The sequence below is a fragment of the Canis lupus genome, chromosome 1 (assembly GCF_011100685.1).
Source record: "Canis lupus familiaris isolate Mischka breed German Shepherd chromosome 1, alternate assembly UU_Cfam_GSD_1.0, whole genome shotgun sequence".
In the NCBI taxonomy this organism is placed as follows: Eukaryota; Metazoa; Chordata; class Mammalia; order Carnivora; family Canidae; genus Canis; species Canis lupus.
Genome location: NC_049222.1, coordinates 119982736 through 120001696, shown reverse-complemented (window position 1 = coordinate 120001696; position 18961 = coordinate 119982736). Strand labels below are relative to the sequence as shown.

The window sequence follows — 18961 nt, the reverse complement described above, 5'->3', positions numbered from 1 at the left end:
TTAAACGTAGGGCACATGGGTGAATCAACTGGTTAAGTGCCTTCGGCTCGGGTCATGATCCCAGGGTCCAGAGATCGAGACCCATGTGGGGCTCCCTGTTCAGTGGGGACTCTGCTTTTCCATCTGCCTCTGCCCCTTCCCCTGCTTGTGCACTCTCTCTCTCTCTGAAGTTAATAAAAATCTTTAAAAAAATAAAAATTTAAACTTAAGTCCTACTTTAAAATCAGAAGCTCAGGAAGCTGCCCTGAATTCCCAATGCGCCATGTGAGAACAGGTGTACTCCTGGTTTCCCACCTTGATCCCAGCAGGGGTCAGTCAGCTGTGTATCCTAACATGTATCACCTCCCTGCCCCTGCCCCTCCCCCACATGCACTACTCTCTAAGGGCAAGGACCTGACCTTCTGGCTCCTCTTGTTATTCCTCACAGCATCTAACACAGTGCTTTGCTTGGTGCGTTTATTGAACTGAATCCTGCAACCCCTCTTAAGTAAAAACTAATCTGCTTTCTTCTCTCTTTATATATGCCTATACTGTGAAAGCATTCCCACCACCAAGCTAATTACATGCCCATCGCCTCACATATTTGCCTTTAAAAAAGAGAGAGAGAAAAAAGAGAGAGAACATTTAAGTTCTACTCTCTTAGCAAATTTCAATTATATGACAGAGGACAGTCAACTATAATCATCACATTATACATTAATCCCCAGATCTTACTCATGACTGAAAGTTTGTGCCCCAGCCTCTCCCTCCTATTTCCTCCACCCCCCAGCAAATGGCAACCACCACCCTACTGTTTCTGTATGTTTGACTTTTTTTTTTTTTTAAAGGATTTTATTTAGGGATCCCTGGGTGGCGCAGCAGTTTAGTGCCTGCTTTTGGCCCAGGGCGCGATCCTGGAGACCCGGGATCGAATCCCACGTCGGGCTCCCGGTGCATGGAGCCTGCTTCTCCCTCTGCCTATGTCTCTGCCTCTCTTTCTCTCTCTGTGTGACTATCATAAATAAATAAAAAAATAAAAATAAAAATAAAAATGATTTTATTTACATATTCATGAGAGACATACAGAGAGAGAGGCAGAGACAGGGAGCCTGAAGTAGGACTTGATCCCAGGACCCCAGGATCACGCCCTGAGCCTAAGGCAGACACTCAACCATTAAGCCACTCAGGTGTCCCTGACTTACTTTTTTTAAGATTCCACATATAAATGATACTATGCAGTGCTTGTCTGACTTTGGCCTGTTTCACTTAGCAGAATGCCCTCCATGTTCACCTACATTGTTGCAGAAGACAGAAATACCTTCTGTGTGTACGTACACCACGTTACATATACATCAATCACATTTTTGTATATACACATTTTCTTGATCCATTTATCTGCTGACAGACTTGGGGGCAGTTTCCATACCTTGGCTGTGGTAGATAACGCTTCAGTGAACATACAAGTACAGACGTCTCTTCAAGATACTCATCTTGTTTCCCTTTGGACATCTACCCAAAGTGGAATTGCTCGATACATGGTAGTTCTGTTTCTAATTTCTTGAGGAACCTCCACACTGTTTTCCACTGTTTCCAGTGGCTGCACCCACTGATATTCCCACCGACAGTTCACGAGGGGTCCTTTTCTCCACACCCTCACCAACACTTGCTATCTCTTCTCTTTTTAGTAACAGACACGCTAATGGGTATGAGGCGATAGCTAATTATGACTTTAATATGCATTTCCCTGCTAATGAGTGATGTTGAGCACCTGTTGGTCATCTGTATGTCTTCTTTGGAAAAGTGGCTATTTAAGTCCTTTGCCAAGTTTTAAATTGAGTTATTTTTGTACTGTTGAGTAGTATGTGTTCCTTGTTATTTTTTGGATACTAATCCCCTACTGGACATGTGCTTTGCAAATATTTTCCCCCATTCCATAGGCTGTCTTCATTTTGCTGATGGCTCCCTTTGCTGAGAAATTTGATGTAGCCCCACTGGTTAGTCTGCTTTCAGTGCTTGTCGCTTTTGGTGTCAAATCCAAATTATCACCGCCAAGATTGATGTCAAGGAGTTTTATGATTTAGGGTCTTACACTCAAATCCTTAATTCATAGCGAGTTGAGATTTTTGGGTGCAGTGTAACATAGAGATCCAGTTTCATTCTTCTGTATGTGGACATCCAGTTTTTCCAACATTATTTATTGAAAAGACTGTCTTTTCCTCATAGTGTAGCCTTGGTTCCTTTGTCAAAAATAAATGGAGCATATACGCATGGGTTTATTTCTGGGCCCTCAATTCTTTCCCATTGGTTTATATGTTTGTTTTTATGCCAATAGCACACTGTTTTGATTGCTGTGGCTTTGTAATAGCTTGAAATCAGAGGTGTGAGGTCTCCAACTTTGTTCTTCTTTCTCAAGATTGCTTTGGCTGCTCGAAGTCTTTTGTGATTCCTTACAAATTCTAGGATTATTTTTTTAATCTATTTCTGTGAAAAATGCCACTGGAATTTGGAAGGGCATTGCATTGAATCTATAGATTGTTTTGAGTACTATGGACATTTTAACTATATTAATTCTTCTGATCTATGAACACAGAAAATCTTTCTACTTATTTATGTCTTCTTCAATTTCTTTCACCAGTGTTTTATCTTCTTGGGTGTACAGATCTTTTACCCCCCTTTGTAAATTTTTTCAGATATTTATTTATTTATTTATTTATTTATTTATTTATTTATTTGAGAGAGAGAGAGAGAGAGAGAAAGAGAGACAGAGAGAGAAAGAGTCAGAGAGCATGAGCCAGAGAGAGCACAAGCAGAGGGAGGTAGAGGGGTAGAACGAAAAGTAGACACCTTGCTGAGCAGGGAGCCTGATGTGGGGTTCAATCCCAGAAATCTGGGATCATGACCTGAGCTGAAATCAAGGCACCCCTCCTGCTTTATAATTTTTTTCCAAAGTATTTTATTCTTTTTGATGCTAGTATAAGTGGGATTTTTTTAAATTCTTCTTTTAAAAAATATATTTTTTTAAAGATTTTATTTATTTATTCATGAGAGACACAGAGAGAAAGAGAGGCAGAGACACAGGCAGAGGGAGAAGCATGCTCCATGCAGGGGGCCCAATGTGGGACTCGATCCCGGGACTCCAGGATCATGCCCTGAGCTGAAGGCAGACGCTTAACCACTGAGCCACCCAGGCGTCCCTTAATTCTTCTTTCCAGTAGTTTGTTGTTAGCATCTAGAAACACAACTGACTTTTGTACATAGATTTTTGTATGCAAATTTATTGGATTCATTTATTATTTCTCTTATGTGTTTTCTTATTATTAGTTTGCCTCTTTGTTTTAGCTTAGAGAAGTCCCTTTAAGGCCGGTTTAGTGGTGATGAACTCCTTCAGCTTATACTTGTCCAGAAAACTCTTCCTCTATCCTTCATTTTGGAAGGATAGCTTTGTCAGGTAGAGTATTCTTGGTTGGCAGTTTTTTTACTTCTGTTCTTTTTTAGCACTTCAGATATACCACACTACTCCCTTCTGGCCTGTGAAGTTTCTGCTGAAGAATCTGCTGATAGCGCTATGGGAGTTCCCTCATGCGTAAGAAGTTGTTTTTCTCTTGGTGCTTTTAAAATTCTTTCCTTAACTTCTGTCACTTTAATTATAATGTGTTTTGATGTGGGTGTCTTTGGGTTCCTCCTATTTGGAACTCTCCAAACTTCCTAAATCTGGATGTCTGTTTCTTTCCCCAGGTTAGGGAAGTCTCTCCTCCTTTTGGGACCCCTGTAATCTACTTAATAGTGGCTCATCAGTCTTTTTCAATTTCCTTTTGCTTATCTGAGTGGTTAAATTCCACTGCTCTGTCTTCACTTCATGGGTGCTTTCTTCCACTTACTCTAGTTTGTTGTTGAACCCCTCTGTTGAATTTTTCAGTTTGGTTATTACAGTCTCCAGCTGTATGATTTCTGTTTGGTACTTTTTAGTTTTTCAGTCTTTGTCAAAATGTTCACATGATTCATGCTCTCTTGACGTTGGTGAGCATCTTTCTGACCTATTTTGAACTCTCTATTGAGTACATTGATTATCTGTACTTCATTAAAATCAGTTTCTGATCTTTTTGTTTGGAAGACAATCCCTTTTTTCTGCATTTTCCTTAACTCTCTGTGTTGGTTTCTGTGCATTAGGAAAAAAGCCTACCTCTCCCAATTTTGACACTGTTCTCATATAAGAGATGAGCCTCATCAATCAGACCAGCCTGAGCTCCTGTTTGCCTCCCAAACATCTATGACTGTCCAGGCCACTGTCTTCATTCTTAGTGGTTCCCAGTAGTTGAGGGTGTACTGAGGCTCATTAATTTCCCAAATGTAAAGACCGTTTTCAGCACTTAGATGCAAGCTGATTGGAAATCAGACCTCTGGCAGCAGCTGGGGAAGTATGCATTCAAACTCCTTCTAGGGAAGAAGTAGGACACGGGTGTTTTTGCCGGCTTCCCCTGTGCTGAACATGAGGGAGCACAGAAGGGTGCTCCCATGCCTGTTTCTTTGTTTGCTAGTCCTTTGGGAATCATGAACTCAGGTCCCATTGGCCACAAGAGCTAGGTGATTTGGGGAACCTGTGATAACTAGTTTGCATTCTTTCCAAAGTTGGTACACCAACAAACAGCTGTACCCTTGAGGAACAGGGCTAAGAATGGAGCTGACATGGACTTTTACTCCTTAACTTTATATCTGTATTGTCCCCAGCTTTTTTTTGCTTTTTTTTTTTTTTTTTAAATGAGGAGCCTTATTGCTTTTATCTTGAGAAATGGGAAAGGAAAGGAAGAAGGGAGGACACAGAAAGGTCCCCAGGAAGACTGTGCTTTGGATATACCTTTTTTATACCAAGTAATAATAGATACTTCAGATTCCTTCAAGAAAGCAATTCAACAGTAAAGTCTAAAAATATCAGAAAACTGGTATTTTAAAATTGAAAACATTACCTCCTCCTTGGACAAATGCCTGAATTTTGTCTGGTATCGACTCAGTTCTACATTCAAACGATGGACAGTCATCTTTAACCCATCATTTTCATCCACCAGTTCTTGAGCTTGTTTTCTCAGATAAAGTAGTTCAGGTGCAGTAACTACTGAAAAGAATAAATAAATTTAATATTAAAAGAACTTCTACCACATTGATCAAGATTTTATGTAAATTGCCAATTATCTAATCTTTCTTCCTGTTTGGGCTCACAGAGGCAGTGGAGGACAGACGTATAGATATCAATGTATAAAAGTTACTAAGTTCTTTTAACATAGTCAACAATGTTCTGGAAGTTTGTGCATTGTACAATTAAAGTAAAATGAAATTTTGATGGGAATGAAAAAGTCATTGTTTCAGATGATATACAATATGTGCCTTGAAAATCATATAAAATAAATGTAAAGTTTATTAGAACTAATAACCTTCCCATAGAATAGTAATGTCCTATTAGAAAATAGACTCCAAAAAGTAGTAGCACAAATAATATAAAGTCGCAGAAATAAATGTGCCTAAGACCAGAAATGCAGTCTGTATGAAAAAGACTACAATACTTTTCTTAAAGCCATAATATTAGACTAATGTAAATAGATCAATGTATAGAGGAAACATTACTGAATATTTACATAATCTCAGAGTTAAGAAGGACTTGACCAAGGGCATAAGTCATAAAAGAAAAACACCCTATATTTAGCAAAATTATTAACAAACTGAGAAACCAGTACATATATGAGAAAGGTCCAAAATCCCTAACATTTAAAGAGCTCCTACAAATCAATAAGAAAAAAAAAAATCAAAGTATCTCAATGTAAAGTGGGAAAATTTATGAAAGAGAAAAAAAATGACCCACAAAGATATGAAAAAATGTTCAAGCTCATCAATAGTAAAATAAATACACATAAATTTAAAATGAGATTTTCCTGGGATGCCTACATGGCTCAGTCAGTTAAGCATCTGACTTCAGGTCAGGTCATGATCCTAGGCTCCTGGGATCAAGCTCCACATTGGGTTCCTTGCTCAGCAGGCAGGGAGCCTACTTCTCCCTGTCTCTCTGACTGCTGCTCCCCCCTCCCCCCCGCCTCTCTGTCAAAAAAATAAATAAAATCTTAAAAACAAAACAGATAAAACAAAATAGGATTTCCTCCATGACCTTTTTGCCTGTCAAATTAGTAAGGAAAATATAATCCTTATCACTGGTAAGTATGTGGAGAAAGAGGCACTTTTAAAAATATTTATTTATTTATTTATTTATTTGAGAGAGATAGAGAGAGAGCATGTATGCATGTATGCGTTGGGGTAGGGAGACGGAGCAGAGAAAGGGAGAGAATCTCGAGCAGACTCCACATGGAGCGCAGAGCCTGACTCGAGGCTTGATCTCAAAGATGCACTTTTATGTGCTGTTCACAGGGATAAAAGCCCATATGAAATATATGTAAGATACTATGCTAAGCATAAAGAACCAAAAGAAGTATTGGAATTTCTTTAGCATAATAATGACATAGCAGATAAAATCAAACTTTAACAAGGATATTAATGAAAGAGCCTTAATTATTATAATACAGTATCAACATTAACATCAACAAATATTATAGCATAAAACACTAGCTTTCAAAAAATAAAATAAAAAAAAAAAAAAAGAAAATCAGTGAATCTGAATCCTTATTTGTTCCTTTAATAAACGAACTGTGTAGTTGTCCCCACCTTCCTGAGAGGATGTCTTCTCAGCCTCTTTCAACTTTTGATGTTCTTTTTCCGTTCTTTTCAGTTTTAATTGTAGTTCTTTCATTGCTCGTTTTACTATGTTAAGTTCAAGAGTAAGGGTTTGATTTGCATTGATTAGCTGCATATTTTCTTCTTTTAATTCTTCAAACTTTTCTTTGGTTATTTCTATATATCTTTGCCGTGTTCTACCAGCTATATCTGGAAAGGTATAGAGGAAAAGTTTTTAAGTACTGACTGATATTACAGTATTATTACTGATATTACAGTATTATTAAAATTACAATTTTACACCAAAATTATAAGAGACTATCTCAATAACCATGTGAATCACTTCTTCATGTCAGACCTTGTGCTATGTAGTCCTTCAGTCCTGCAGTGAGAATGGCCTGTAGGAGGAAAGAGTGAGTGGTCTGCTGAGGCTACAGTAAGCCACAGGGAAGGGGGCAGCAGAGGGAGGCAGGAGCCGAGGCAGATCATAATACTGATAGTGGAGGATCTGTCCTGCAGGCCACCAGGAGCTAGAAAAGGGTTTTAGGCAAATGTGTGAAAAGAAAGGGCTCTACTTCTCAGATGAGCCCCTGAGGCCAGCAGTGAAGAAAGTGAATGTAGGCAGGGAGGCAGGGAGGCCAGTCCAGAGGCCCCTAGTCAGGGCAGAGAGGAAGAGAAAGATGAGAGAAGGCCTCAGAGGCTAACCCCTGACAGGGCCCAGCAGCTGACTGGGTGTGGGCAGTGAGGGGGTGCAAATCAAGGAGGCCCACCAACACCCGTGGTTTGGAAGACACTTAGCTCGACAAGGAACACCAATGAAGCAGAGAGGGCGAGCTCAGTTTAGGACACAGGCCATGCTCTGAAGGAGGCCTCAGCTGGAGAGACTGAGGAGCCACCAGCATGTGGACATCAGGGAGAGGAGAAGCCAGAGGTCACGAAGGGTTTTTAAGAGTTTTAGCAAGAGAGACTGGAGAACAGAGGGCGATGTTCCATGGAGAGATATGTTCACAGGGGTCAAAGGAGGTAAGGACCACAATGGGCTGCCTGGCCTTGGCATGCCTCTGAGTGAAGGTGGAGGCGGAAGCAGAGCTTCTGGGGGCAGACCAGGATGGGAGGGCTGGTGGCTCCAGATAGTGGACCGGCCCACACCCCAGGCAACTGGCAAGGGCTAGCGCAAGGACTGGGGACTCCACATAGCCTCCTTGCCCCCCGATACATCATACCCAATCCTTAGGACAAGAAAGGGTTGTCTAAGAAATTAGTAACTCCACAGCTACCCTGAAAACAAGGGTGGAACTCAGAGGTATCCCAGAAAGAAAACATTTGAGAGTAAAGATGGAAGCTTCAGCCTAAAATATGCCCAAAGAGGTCAGCTAGAAAAGGTGAGAGTGGTTCCTGGCATGTGCCTGGCCCTGGCAAGTGGTGGGGACACGAAGTGGTCCCCATTTGCATCCACCAGCCTCCCAGTGTCGGAGCACATCCTGTGAGGACATCCATCCACCATTCAATGTTTCAACATTTAGACCCTCCCTCTTAGGGCAGAGGTGCCCCTCTTCCCAATTTCAGTAACGAGACAGAAGCAGCAGCTTTACAGGGGGAAAAAAAAAGTTCTTTATTTTAGACAAGATTATTCTGGGCATTCTCTAAAATAATAAGCTTTTCATCATAATTAAATTCAAAAGGCAAATACCTGGGGAGGGTGGAGGCTTTTGACATAATGGTGGTTTTTCATTCTAGGGAAGAAAAAACATGAGTAATGAATTAAGAGTTTTAGCATCTGGGGCACCTGGGTGGCTCAGTCGGTTAAGCATCTGCCTTCGGCTCAGGTCATGATCCCAGGGTCCTAGGATTGAGTCCCGCATCGGGCTCCCTGCTCAGTGGAGAGTCTGCTTCTGCCTCTGCCCCTCACCTCTGCTTGTGTGCTCTCTCTCTCTCTCTCTTAAATGAATGAATGAATGAAATCTTAAAAAAAAAAAGTCTTAGTATCTTCTAAAAGGAGACTGGCCAGAGCAGCTGGGTCATCGTATATCAAGTATTTAAATACCCTTTTTTCTCTTCACTTTGGTTCTTGTACTTCTTAGTCTTCTTTAGCTTTAGAGACTCTAATATCCATTGTTTCTTTTAACTGAATCTTAAACGTTAAGGGTCTTGCACTCTGGCGGCTTCGCTGAGGCACTAATGGAAGTCCTGTTCAGGCTGTCTTCCTGACTCTTCACCCGTGAGTTCAGCCACTTGTGTTTTCACATGCAGGTCCCACAAGGGGCAGGATATCAGTTCATGTTTGAAAGCACGAGACAGGACTGCAGGTACTGAGCAGAGATGGGCGAAGCAAACTCTGTTTTTTTTTTTTTTTTTTATTCCTTGGGATAGGCAAAATGATCCCAAACACCACAGAGAAGCACATTTCTAAAGTGTCGAGAAAAGTATATGATCTTCCTTTCCAACCCCAAAGCTAGAGGAAAGGGAAGGCTTTGAACTTTTGTTCACTTTTCCATTACACACCGGCCTGATATTAAGTTTCTAATTTCCGCTGAAGAGTTAGATAAGACTACAAATTAACTCTACTGAGAAATCTCTAATTTTTAAATTCCTATGATATTGCAGGATTAAAACTTAAGTTAAAGCTATTTCCATGTTTACAAAAAAAAAAAAAAGGAAAAACCTATTTCCATGTCTCTAAATTTGTTGTTGTTTATTCATTCTGCAAATTGTGTATTTGATTTCTAACCACCCACTACGTTATATTCATTTTTGAACTATGGAAAACATGAGTTTCTCCATGTTTCAAAAGTATTTTATTACTATTATTATTTTTTTTAGCAAGAGCGTGCGCACATGCACACGTACACACATGCACACATGCCTGTATTTTGGGGCAGGGGCAGAGAGAGAAGGAAGGAGAGAATCTTAAGTAGACTCCGTGCTTAGTGCAGAGCCCAATGCAGGGCTGGATCTCATGACCCTGAGATCATGACCTGAGCCAAAATCAAGAGTCAGACGCTTAATGGATTGAGCCACCCAGGCACTCCTAAAAAGTATTTTTAAAAAACACTTAATGGGAAAGGACTCTTAAGGGAAGATCCCCCTCTACCCCCAACAAATCACACAAGTTTTTAAAAATTATGGCAGAAATTCTATTAATTTTAATAGAATTTAAATTAATTTAAATTAATTAATTCAATTGATTCTATTAATTTTCTCAATTAAACTGGGTTTAAAAAACATGAATCTTACCTTTAAATTCAGAACAGAATGCTTATCATCTGATTAAAAAGAGAGAGAGAAAGAAGCATTTTCAAAGCTGGTAAAGACACGTGACAACTCCGAAGAGCAGGATCACAGGAACCTGCCTTCTGCCGACGACGGAACAAGGCCCAGGCGGGGACAGCCTTCCAAGGTTCCACAGCGAGCTGGTCCCCACAAGGCAGAGGGCCTGACTGCACTGCTCACCTCCTCCTGTTAAGTCCGTTGCACCTCCCGTGGCCCACATGACTGCAGAGCCAGGACCGAGTCCTTGGAGTGGCCCCCATTTCCACACGGCCCTATCCCCTCTTCTCTTCAAAAGTGCCACCACCGTTCCCCAAGTGTGCCGAGAGGCTGGACTCCTCTCTCCCTGGAAGTGGCATCTGACCCGGTCAGAGTTGTTCCTTGGAGCAAATCACCTCAGCGACACAGAGGCGAACAAATCTCACCCCATTATTCACTCTCAATTACAAACACGCATCTGTGATGAAGGTGCTCCGAGGAGGGTCATCTTATGCCCTAGTGTGCCCTGTACCCTCTGTTGTAGTGAAAAGTTGGTTGTTGTTCGTTTCTACAATTTACAGAGCGGAAAGAACTGGATGGAAATAAACTGGAAACAAAAATGCAAAAACCAGCAAAATTCAGAAAGACGGACGAAAATGCCTAAAGATACATAAAAGATTATAAATCTACTTTGTGGTTCATCACAATTACCAAGCCTTGAACAATAATCACGAAAGAAATTATTTTTGACCAAAATATCATCTTGCCCCATTATTTTAACTGAACTTCTGATCAAATGTCCTGGGGCAGTCTAGACTGGCGCATGGACGAAACCCTGCCTTGTCCTTCCAAGTGCGGTAACGAAGCCCCCTCTACCCACTGCCTTCTCCAGCTGGCAAGGCTGCCTGCTCTCCTGAGCTTTGTGCTGCTTCTGTCAACCATCTCGGCACCCCAGACTGCAGCTCCCCATCGGCACGTCCTGCCCCACAACTGGAACGTGAGGGTGGGGGTCCTCAGAGATGACTGCGGCTCCGTCATCTCTGGCACACGGTAGGTGAGCATCTCATGAGCAAATGTTTAAAGTGATATAAAGGGACGCCTGGGTGGCTCAGTGGTTGAGCATCTGCCTTCAGCTCAGGTCGTGACCCCGGGGTCCTGGGATCGAGTGCCATATGGGGCTCCCTGCATGGAACCTGCTTCTCCCTCTGCCTGTGTCTCTGCCTTTCTCTGTGTGTCTCTCATGAATAAATAAAATCTTTTAAAAAAGAAAGAAGAAAGAAAGAAAGAAAGAAAGAAAGAAAGAAAGAAAGAAAGAAAGAAAGAAAGAAAGAAAGAAAATCACCGCCTCTATTGTATCTTGGTCACCAACTTCGCAGAAAAAAAGAGCCAGAATTGGCATCACCCAAGTTCACTTTGGTTCTTGATGTATGTACAGCACACTGGGCTCTGCTCTGTGTATATATTTCTATTTCTCATTGATCGTTTCTCCAAAACGTTTGCAGACGCCTCACCCTTATCTCTCCAGTGTGTCAGGCAAGTGGTATAAACTATTTCAATAACAGCGGAAGTCTCCTACGCTGGCCATGCCAGGTACTATCCCCCATCCTCATAGAAAAGTCACACCACACAGTGCTGCCAAAAATTCTAGTAACACAGATAAATCGAAACCGCCCCCTAATCATCATCATCCTCTGAACCTTATCCCTCCCGAGAGATAACCATGGTTATCGATCGGGTATACTTCCTTTCAGATATATGTGAATGTATAAAACATAAAAAGTCAAATACGCAACCCCTCCTTCTTCCGCCTTCATATATAATAGACATTAGCCTGTGGGGAGGGGGAATAGCATGTACAAAGGCCCAGTGGCAGAAGGGACCACCACGCACCTGAAGAAACAGAAGAACCCTGGGAGTGGCTGGAAGATGGGCAGCAGGGGCAGGCCCAGCAGGTCTTATAGGCTGTGGGAAACCAGTGAGGAGGTCTAAGTAAAAATAAAAAGGGTGTGGGGGCCCATGGGGGGTAGACAGGGACACTACCAGACACCACTTCGTGTTTCGACGAGCTTGCTCTGGCTGCTTCCACAGCCTAACGCAGTGGGCACTCCACGTGCACCCATATACCTGCTGGGCAGGGGGCGGGGCGTGACTGCTGAGAAGAGCAAAGGGCCTACCTGACCTTGGAGACCCCAACATTTACTGGGCCAGCCGCAGGCTCACCTCCACTGCCCCCCTGCCTCTCTGCACCCCCCGTGCAGGACCTACCCAGGTCGGGTGGCGCAAGGATGCGCTCCATCAGCAGAGGGCGCCCAAGAGACACAGACGGGGAAGGCGGAGCTCCTCATCCCAGGGCCTCCTTTCCGCCCTTCCTTTTCTCCTCCCCCCTTCTCTCTTTCTAAGTGGCCAGCGGGCACCTCCCCATGAGTGGCTTCTTCTCTCACTCCCTGGAGAAGGCGGCTTTCCAGTGAGCTGAGTTCTCCGCTAGCCAGAGGGCCACAGCAGCACCATCCCCAGCGCTGCCTCTGGGCCTTGGGCGGCTCTCTAGACAGGTGTCTTCCCTGGGAGCTCTACGTGCACCGTAAGTGTACGGGGAGAGGCTCTTCCTTCTACCACTGTATTCGCTAGACTTCTCTCCAGCCCCTCGCAGGCAATCCTGTTAGAGTTGGTGGTTCTTTATGCTAAACTTCCCTGATCACATCACCATGTGCCTTCTGTCTCCTGACTGGATCCTGACTCAGTAACTCCCAGGCCATGGGCAGCACAGCACAGACATTAGAAAATGGAGGGACTTGGGGGATCCCTGGGTGGCTCGGCGGTTTAGCCTGCCTTCGGCCCAGTGTGTGATCCTAGAGTCCCAGGATTGGGTCCCACATTGGGTTCCCTGTATGGAGCCTGTTTCTCCCTCTGCCTGTGTTTCTGTGTCTCTCCCTCTCTCTCTCTGTGTCTCTCATAAATAAATAAATAAAACCTTAAAAAAAGAAAGAAAGAAAGAAAATGGAGGGACAGGTATAAACACAGGGAGACGTGCGAGGTGTGTCTAAGATAAGAGGCTGGTGACAAGATGATGTGTGTTACAGCAGCAAACAATCTACATTGTTAAAATTATCTATGACAGTAGTTATGTTGCATTTATGTATTTCAGCTTTTTTACAGTGAGAAAATATTACTTCTGTAATTAAAAAAGAGATCCATATCTGTACACGAACTTAATATTTGTATAGATTTCCCCATAGGGATAAAACATGCCACCTAACCAGCCCGTGTTTTCTGGTCCAGGTATCATGAGGGTCCTGACAAAGCAGCTAGCGGTGCCGGTGTCTTTCTCACCTGTACACAAAAGCCACCTCTTTGGAAACGGACAACTGAAAAAAAAAAAAAAAGGAAACGGACAACTGTTCCGCACCATTGCCACAATGTGCCGCGCTCTCTCATAAACATGCCCAGGCACTCATTCAGCCTACAAACCACTAGTGGCTGGAGATGGCTGGGTGAACAAGACACTGTCGCTCGTCCACCCCATGGGGACCACTGTGTGCCGGCCCCAGGCAACACCAGGCCCTGGGGAGCAGAGGGGAAGGAGTGCATGGAGCTTAGAGCCTGAGCCAGCCTCCTCCTCCTTACCATACACTCTCTCACTTTGGAATGGACTCCAAAGTGAGCACCGGATACGTTAAAGACAACCTAACATCCAGGTAATCAGTCACGGACTAACTTAACTCCAGTGAAAACAGAACGCAGGAATATTCCCACTTATGATCACAGAACCATGGTGTGGAAGTACAATGGTTCTATGTTCAAAAAATTAACCAGTATTTATTGCCATGAAATGCTTTTATATTATTATTATTATTATTATTATTATTATTATTATTTACCTTTTTCTTGTGTACGCAGTGTTGTAAGAGCCGAGCCTGGAAACCCATCGTGCTCAGAAATATCGTCCTCATCTTCACTATCCACCTCATGTGATAGGGGAACCTTTTGGTGACAAAAGATAAGAGAACATGTGATAAATGCAATCTGTATCAAATTTCCTCCTACCAAACTCAAGTGTCTTAACCATACATCCTCCACTGCCACCCCCCACTGAGACACAGAACTACACCCAGCAGGGCTGGAGGAAACCTGGGTCCCTCAGGAAAAGCCTGGTAGCAAAGCCAATGCCATCCAAGCTCCGCTCAGGCCATGGAGAGCTCGCATCCCACCCGTGCTACCTGGGCCTCTTGCCTTCCTCACTCCCGCCAGGGACCAACCCACCTGGCCTGCTCTGCACAGCACCTAGGATCAGATCACTCTAGCCTGGCCCTGATGCTATGTTATTAATTTCAACACGGCCAAGAACCTGTTGAGCCGCCCTGGGAGAACCGTCATCCAGGTCCCTGTGTGGCATGAGGTCTGTAGGGTCTGTTATGTTTGCTCGCTGTGAGTTCACTGTAAACGTCATCTCCTGGTGGAATGGAGCCTTCCCTGCCACCGTCTGGGAGGGTGTCCTACGGAGGTATCATGAATGGTGGCAGAGCTGTCCCTTACAGACCCGTGGGCCAGGAATGGGACCTCCCCGTGATGAACATGAGCGTGACACAGTCCCACTGGCGCAGAGGTCAGCTGAGGGGAAGAGCAGTGAATTATATCTGGTATAATAAGCCATGACTGCACTGTCTGGGTTGGTGTCCCTTCTGCTCTCCTGATTCTTCAATAAAGTCTTGCTTATGTGATCAGCTGGGCCTCTCTGTGCTGTCGGCTATGGGGAGGGGGTGACATTCCCAAGCCTGATAGAGAAATAGTGGTGCTGACTGGCAAGATGTTTAAGAGAAGGAGGCATTTCAGAGCCAAGAACTAAGGCTGGTAGGCCCACCAGGCTCTGGGAACAGGGCTCCAGGATGACCCAGCTCAGGAATGCACACTGGTCTCCCACTCTACTTAGCCTCTGAAGGAAGAAAAAATGAAATGACGTCTTGGCTTTTATCTCCTGGGAACCAACTGTCTTGTTCACCCTGTCAAAGATCTATTAGTCACTACCATCAAGGAGATGGGAAAGTGCTAAGGGGCTTCAAATATCACCCTCTCTGCTAGTCTCCGAGTACGAAGGCTGACCCCACATGTGTCCTGGATCCTACCTATGCCATGCACTGGGGTCCAGGCACGGTACAGGCCCACCGGAAATATGTACGTGTATACACGGCTGTTTACGGCAGCACTGTTCTAAAGAGCCCCAAACAAAACAAGCAAATATCCAACATCAGTAAAACGAGGGAGTCACCAAACCATGGCACTCCACAGCGGGCTGTTAACAGCAGGGACAGTGAACTGAGCATCGCGACACACGACAACTGAAGACCATCAAACGCTCCAAACAATACACACTGCCTGTACTAAAATCAGCCAGTTTTCAGAGTAGGCAAAACTACAATGATTTTCTAAGAGCTGGTCAGCTCTGGGAGTCAGAGCCGTGGTGAACTCTGGGGAAGCAGTGGCCTCTTCTCCGTCACAAAGAGGGGCTTTGGGGTACTAGTAATGTCATTTTTCTTTTTAATCTGGGTGGTAGCCACTTTATAAAATTTCACTGAGCCGTACATTTACAGCCTATGTACCTTTGTGTATAGTTAATACGTTGATTAATAAGCCTAGAGAATTTGTGACAATCTCCTAAAAATCTCTCTAATTTGAAAGTTTGAATTGAAAACATTTCTTAAACTGCCAGATACTTCTAAGGTAGCAAGGTAAAAACTACCTTGCTAATTCAAACAAAACCTGTTTGGTTATCGAAGAAATGGAAGGAAGAAGCAGGCCAAGCCAGCCGCAGCACTGACATTAGTAATACCGGGAATTGCCTGTCCTCGTGTGCCTGAGCACCTATGCCAGGCTCCTTCACTCCCTTCCTGGGTGGTCTAGCATCCCAGATTTTAAAGAGGAAAATGTACGTACTATAATTACCAGGGTAATTGTAGGTGGGGAAGAAAGGTTTAACCTGCAACCTAGTAGAGGGAAAGAACTCGAACTGAAAAAAAGCATCAATTCAAGGAAAGACTAAAAAAAACTAAAAAGAACAAACTGAGAAATAGAAAAACTGAAGATGGCAAGGTTAAACTCAACTATACCCACATATGCCTTAAATATAAAAGAACTAAATGCTTCAGTAGAAAGACAAAGGGCAAGTTTGTCAAACTCCGTTAACAAAAAACTGTATGCAGCTGTACATAAATGGGGAAGTAGTAATGGTATGTGAATTATATCTCAGTGAACTTGTTTTAAAAAACGATATGCTCTTTACAAGACACAGATAAACATGACAGAGAAAGGTTGAAATCAACAGATGGAAAAAAAACAGACCATACAAATATCAAACAGAAAAAAGGTGGAAAATTCAGACAAAACAGACGTTAAAGCAAAACATATTTTTAGAGATAAAAAGGTTCACTTTAGAGTGACAAAATATTCAATGTACCAGGAAGATACAGTTTTCAACTTGTACACACCTAACAACATGGTTGGATGCCAAAGAACACGTGTTCTGGGATTTCATGCATGTAAAGTTCAAAAACATGCACAGGGATGTCAGAAGCTTTCCATGACTTGCAGGAGAAAACCTGCCAACACAGCAAGGAGGCTGCAGTGTGGATTCTTGTGGCTTCGACTATCTGGGTGGAGTCCCCACTATCTTTGGCCTCCAGCAGAGATTAACCCAAATGACACAGGGCCTAGGCCATGGGGCATGGCCACCTTCCCAGATGCCTCTCCTCACATCAATGATGCTAAGTTAAGAACCCCACCCCAGATAGTCATCAGAGATGGTCACCAGAGGTGGAGCAACATGAGGGTCCAGGTAGCTCCACTTTGGGGTAAAGTCAAGGCAGAGGGTGGTAAAAATTTGCAGTGAACCAAGAACTAACTCTGGTTTTTTGGTTTTGTTTTGAAGTAGGCTCCGTGCCCAACATGGGGCTTGAACTCATGACCCTGAGATCAAGAGTCATGCGCTCTACTGACTAAGCCAGTCAAGTGCTCCCCACAACTAACTTTGGACAGGGCAGTTCTGATTCACAAGGTAGAAAGACATCGGGAGGTCCAATAATGTGCTTGACCAAGGGTTTGGGAATCTGTGTTTCCTCACCTGCTGCATAGAGGAAACCCCACACTGGAAAATGGCAGCACTTACTCTTGAGGGAAAGCTTTGGTAACATCCTTTACATGACTTCTACTTAAAAATAGTAACAAGGCATTTAGACTACACTCTCTTCCCTTAAAATCTATTGAAAGCAATTAAAAGAATGGGGGGGGGGGGGAGAAAGCTTAGTCAATGGGGCAGAAAACAGCTACCAAATCTATGAAAATTAGAACAGAAAGAGAATGCCAAAAGCTGCCAAACCTCCTCTGACTTGAGGCATGCAGATGCTTGAAAAGCCACAAAGAGTCACAGTTATACAGGTCCACAGTGATGTTCTGACAGGTGCAATGAGAGCCAGGGTGCAGAGGGACCCAGGAGAAGTACAATCATTCCCATACGGCAGAAGCGAGGGGCAGAGAAGCTAAAGAGAGACACCAACAGAGAACCCACCTTTATTGTACAGAATCTAGCCTCTATTCTCCCCAAGAATTAAAGGACAGCACAGAGACTGATATCAAGAACCCAAAGAAGAGATACAGAAGACCAAGAAAAGTGACAAGGCACCAAAAGATGTAAAAAGTAAATTGGTAAAACTAAAAACCAAAAGGAAAAATGAAACCAATGCAGAGAAGGTGAAAGCTATACTAGAGGCAAAAACACAGTGACACAGAGATGAGGAGAGTACACAGAGCAAATCACAGAAAGTAACACGGCAAAGAACAAAGAGGGGCAAGTGATTACGAGAAAATATAAGACATGGAGGACAAAAAAAAAAAAAAAAAAAGACATGGAGGACAAAGGACAGCCAACAAATGTATAACTCGTGTTCCCAAAGGAGAATAAATGCTAAGATTAGTCAATGATAAAACGAAATAGGGAAGGAAATGTTCCCTGAAAACAAAAAAAGGAAGATGAAAATCTGTGTCTGCAGAATTAAATAACAAATGAAATTTTTGGGGAAAAGGACAGATAATAACACATAACACCATGAATTCTGGTGAAGTTACTGAACTGCAAAGGATAACAAACGAGTCTACCAAGGTGTCAGACAGAAGGATCAAGTGACCTCAAACGGAGAAGCAAGCAACTGGAGCTCCTTCGCAACTCTTTGCTGTCTCCCTCTGCAGTCCTCTCAGAAAGGTACCGCCCCTGCAGACATGGTCTCATTCCACCCTGCACCCTTCCTTTGTAACATTTATCGTAACTGTGATCGATTAACTATAATCACGGTTATGACAAATGTTAATAATATGTGATTTATCACTACTGTGTGACTGCGGACGATGCCTGGTCCTCGCTGCATGCTCAGGAATTGTATTCAAGTTGAACTGCTGACCTACCCAGGCAGAGTGTCCTCCCTAACACAGTCCTCTATAAGTGCAGAGAGGTTATCTGACTTACCCAAGCCATACGACTGGGAAGTAGAGAAGCGGGGACTTGAACTCAGGTCTCTGAATGCTCAGGGCACTGCTCTGTCCACTGGATGCTAGCATCGCATGAACGGACCCCAAATCCACGCCCCCCCACTTCCTCTCCAGCCTTACATTTGGGTGGCACCAATAAGAAAACTGCTGAAAACAAGACTTGCTTTCCATGTTAGGCCATTTCTGAGCGGGTGCACACTTCACATGAAGATGTTTGCCCAACTACCCTGAAACACAGAGAGAGGCATGAGGTATAGATTTATTTATTTTTTTTTTTTTTTTGAGGTATAGATTTAAATCCAAATTGCCTGATTTGGGTTGCTCTGTTTCCTTATCTTTCTAGTCTTGAAAATTATTTAAAGGAATTATGAACGACTCATAAAAAAGGATATAAATTGTAAGTTATTTACCTCAGATTACAGAGTGTCTATAATAAATACCAAAAAGGCAGGTTTGCCTTTTGACATTAAAGGTATCCCACAGGCAGTATCTCCTTCGGATC

At 43.3% G+C, this 18961-nt stretch overlaps 1 protein-coding gene across 10 annotated transcripts in view; it reads right to left on the bottom strand.

Annotated features, from left to right (window-relative positions):
- CEP89 (centrosomal protein 89) overlaps positions 1–18961 on the bottom strand; it is a 73332-nt gene that overhangs the window by 40248 nt on the left and 14123 nt on the right. For 4 of the 10 annotated variants that reach the window (XM_038529466.1, XM_038529471.1, XM_038529470.1 and 1 more), the window contains 6 exons: positions 18580–18681; positions 13809–13911; positions 9922–9950; positions 8378–8420; positions 6679–6897; positions 4941–5086 (listed from right to left, as the gene is read on the bottom strand). In XM_038529466.1, the coding sequence (XP_038385394.1) occupies positions 4941–5086; positions 6679–6897; positions 8378–8420; positions 9922–9950; positions 13809–13911; positions 18580–18681 (642 nt within the window). Of the gene's footprint in view, positions 1–4940; positions 5087–6678; positions 6898–8377; positions 8421–9921; positions 9951–13808; positions 13912–18579; positions 18687–18961 lie in introns of all 10 variants that reach the window. The other 6 variants (XM_038529464.1, XM_038529474.1, XM_038529468.1 and 3 more) reach the window with 6 other exon arrangements.